General features: G+C 57.1%; 1 protein-coding gene across 1 annotated transcript in view; it reads left to right on the top strand.

The window, feature by feature from the left end:
* Positions 1-337: 337 nt before the first annotated feature.
* Positions 338-673, top strand: part of LOC109391576 (zinc finger protein 709-like) — a 14,838-nt gene continuing 14,502 nt past the window's right edge. The window contains exon 1 of the mRNA XM_019659213.1: positions 338-503. Within this exon, the coding sequence (XP_019514758.1) occupies positions 501-503 (3 nt within the window). The 5' untranslated portion in view covers positions 338-500. The remainder of the gene's footprint in view (positions 504-673) is intronic.

Below are 673 nucleotides of genomic sequence, written 5' to 3'. Positions count from 1 at the left end.
AACCATTGTCGCTAGATGCCAGAAGACCCTCCTGTTCCAATGTGGCCTGGGCTACCTTCTTGTCTATATTTACCTGCTCCATCTGGAAACTAAATAGGAATTACCAGTGCACACCTGTGCCCTCGCTTTCACAAAGAGCTGGAGGGAAACAACACGGGCAGCCACAGGATTAGAAAAATCTGTTTATGCAAATATACCAGGCTGAGTCTGGTACCGTTCACTGGCGGAAGCGATTTCAGCAGAGCCAGAAGTCTCCCACCAGCTGTCACTCAGGCATGAGGAGGCGAGGCCTTAGGAACTGGCCAGTCAAGAGCGCAGCTGTGCCAGGTGGGTGGGGCTATGTTTCGCACAGGCATGGACGTTTCAATTCGTCCCTCAAGATCCTGTGTCGCGAGCCCTTAACGGTCCCTGCTGGCTCTGTCACAACCTCTGTCGCGCTGTGATCTACACTGGTCGTGGGAATCGTAGTAGGGACTCAGGGAGACCCCGGAAACCCAGAAATGGTGAGTGTTCTGCTCTAGGGTGAGGAAACAGGGATGAGGGGCTGATTGGAACCGGCCATGGCGGAACTCGGGCCTCCCCGCTGTCAAGTCGGAGTCCGCCACCGGATTGCGCCTCCGCCGGGGACGCCGCTCGGACTTCTGTCCCCTCCTGTACGCGGCGTGGGGGCTGG

Source organism: Hipposideros armiger, unplaced genomic scaffold (assembly GCF_001890085.2).
Source record: "Hipposideros armiger isolate ML-2016 unplaced genomic scaffold, ASM189008v1 scaffold_298, whole genome shotgun sequence".
In the NCBI taxonomy this organism is placed as follows: domain Eukaryota; kingdom Metazoa; phylum Chordata; class Mammalia; order Chiroptera; family Hipposideridae; genus Hipposideros; species Hipposideros armiger.
Note: the sequence above shows the minus strand (reverse complement) of the source record. Positions and strands in the feature narration are given on the sequence as shown.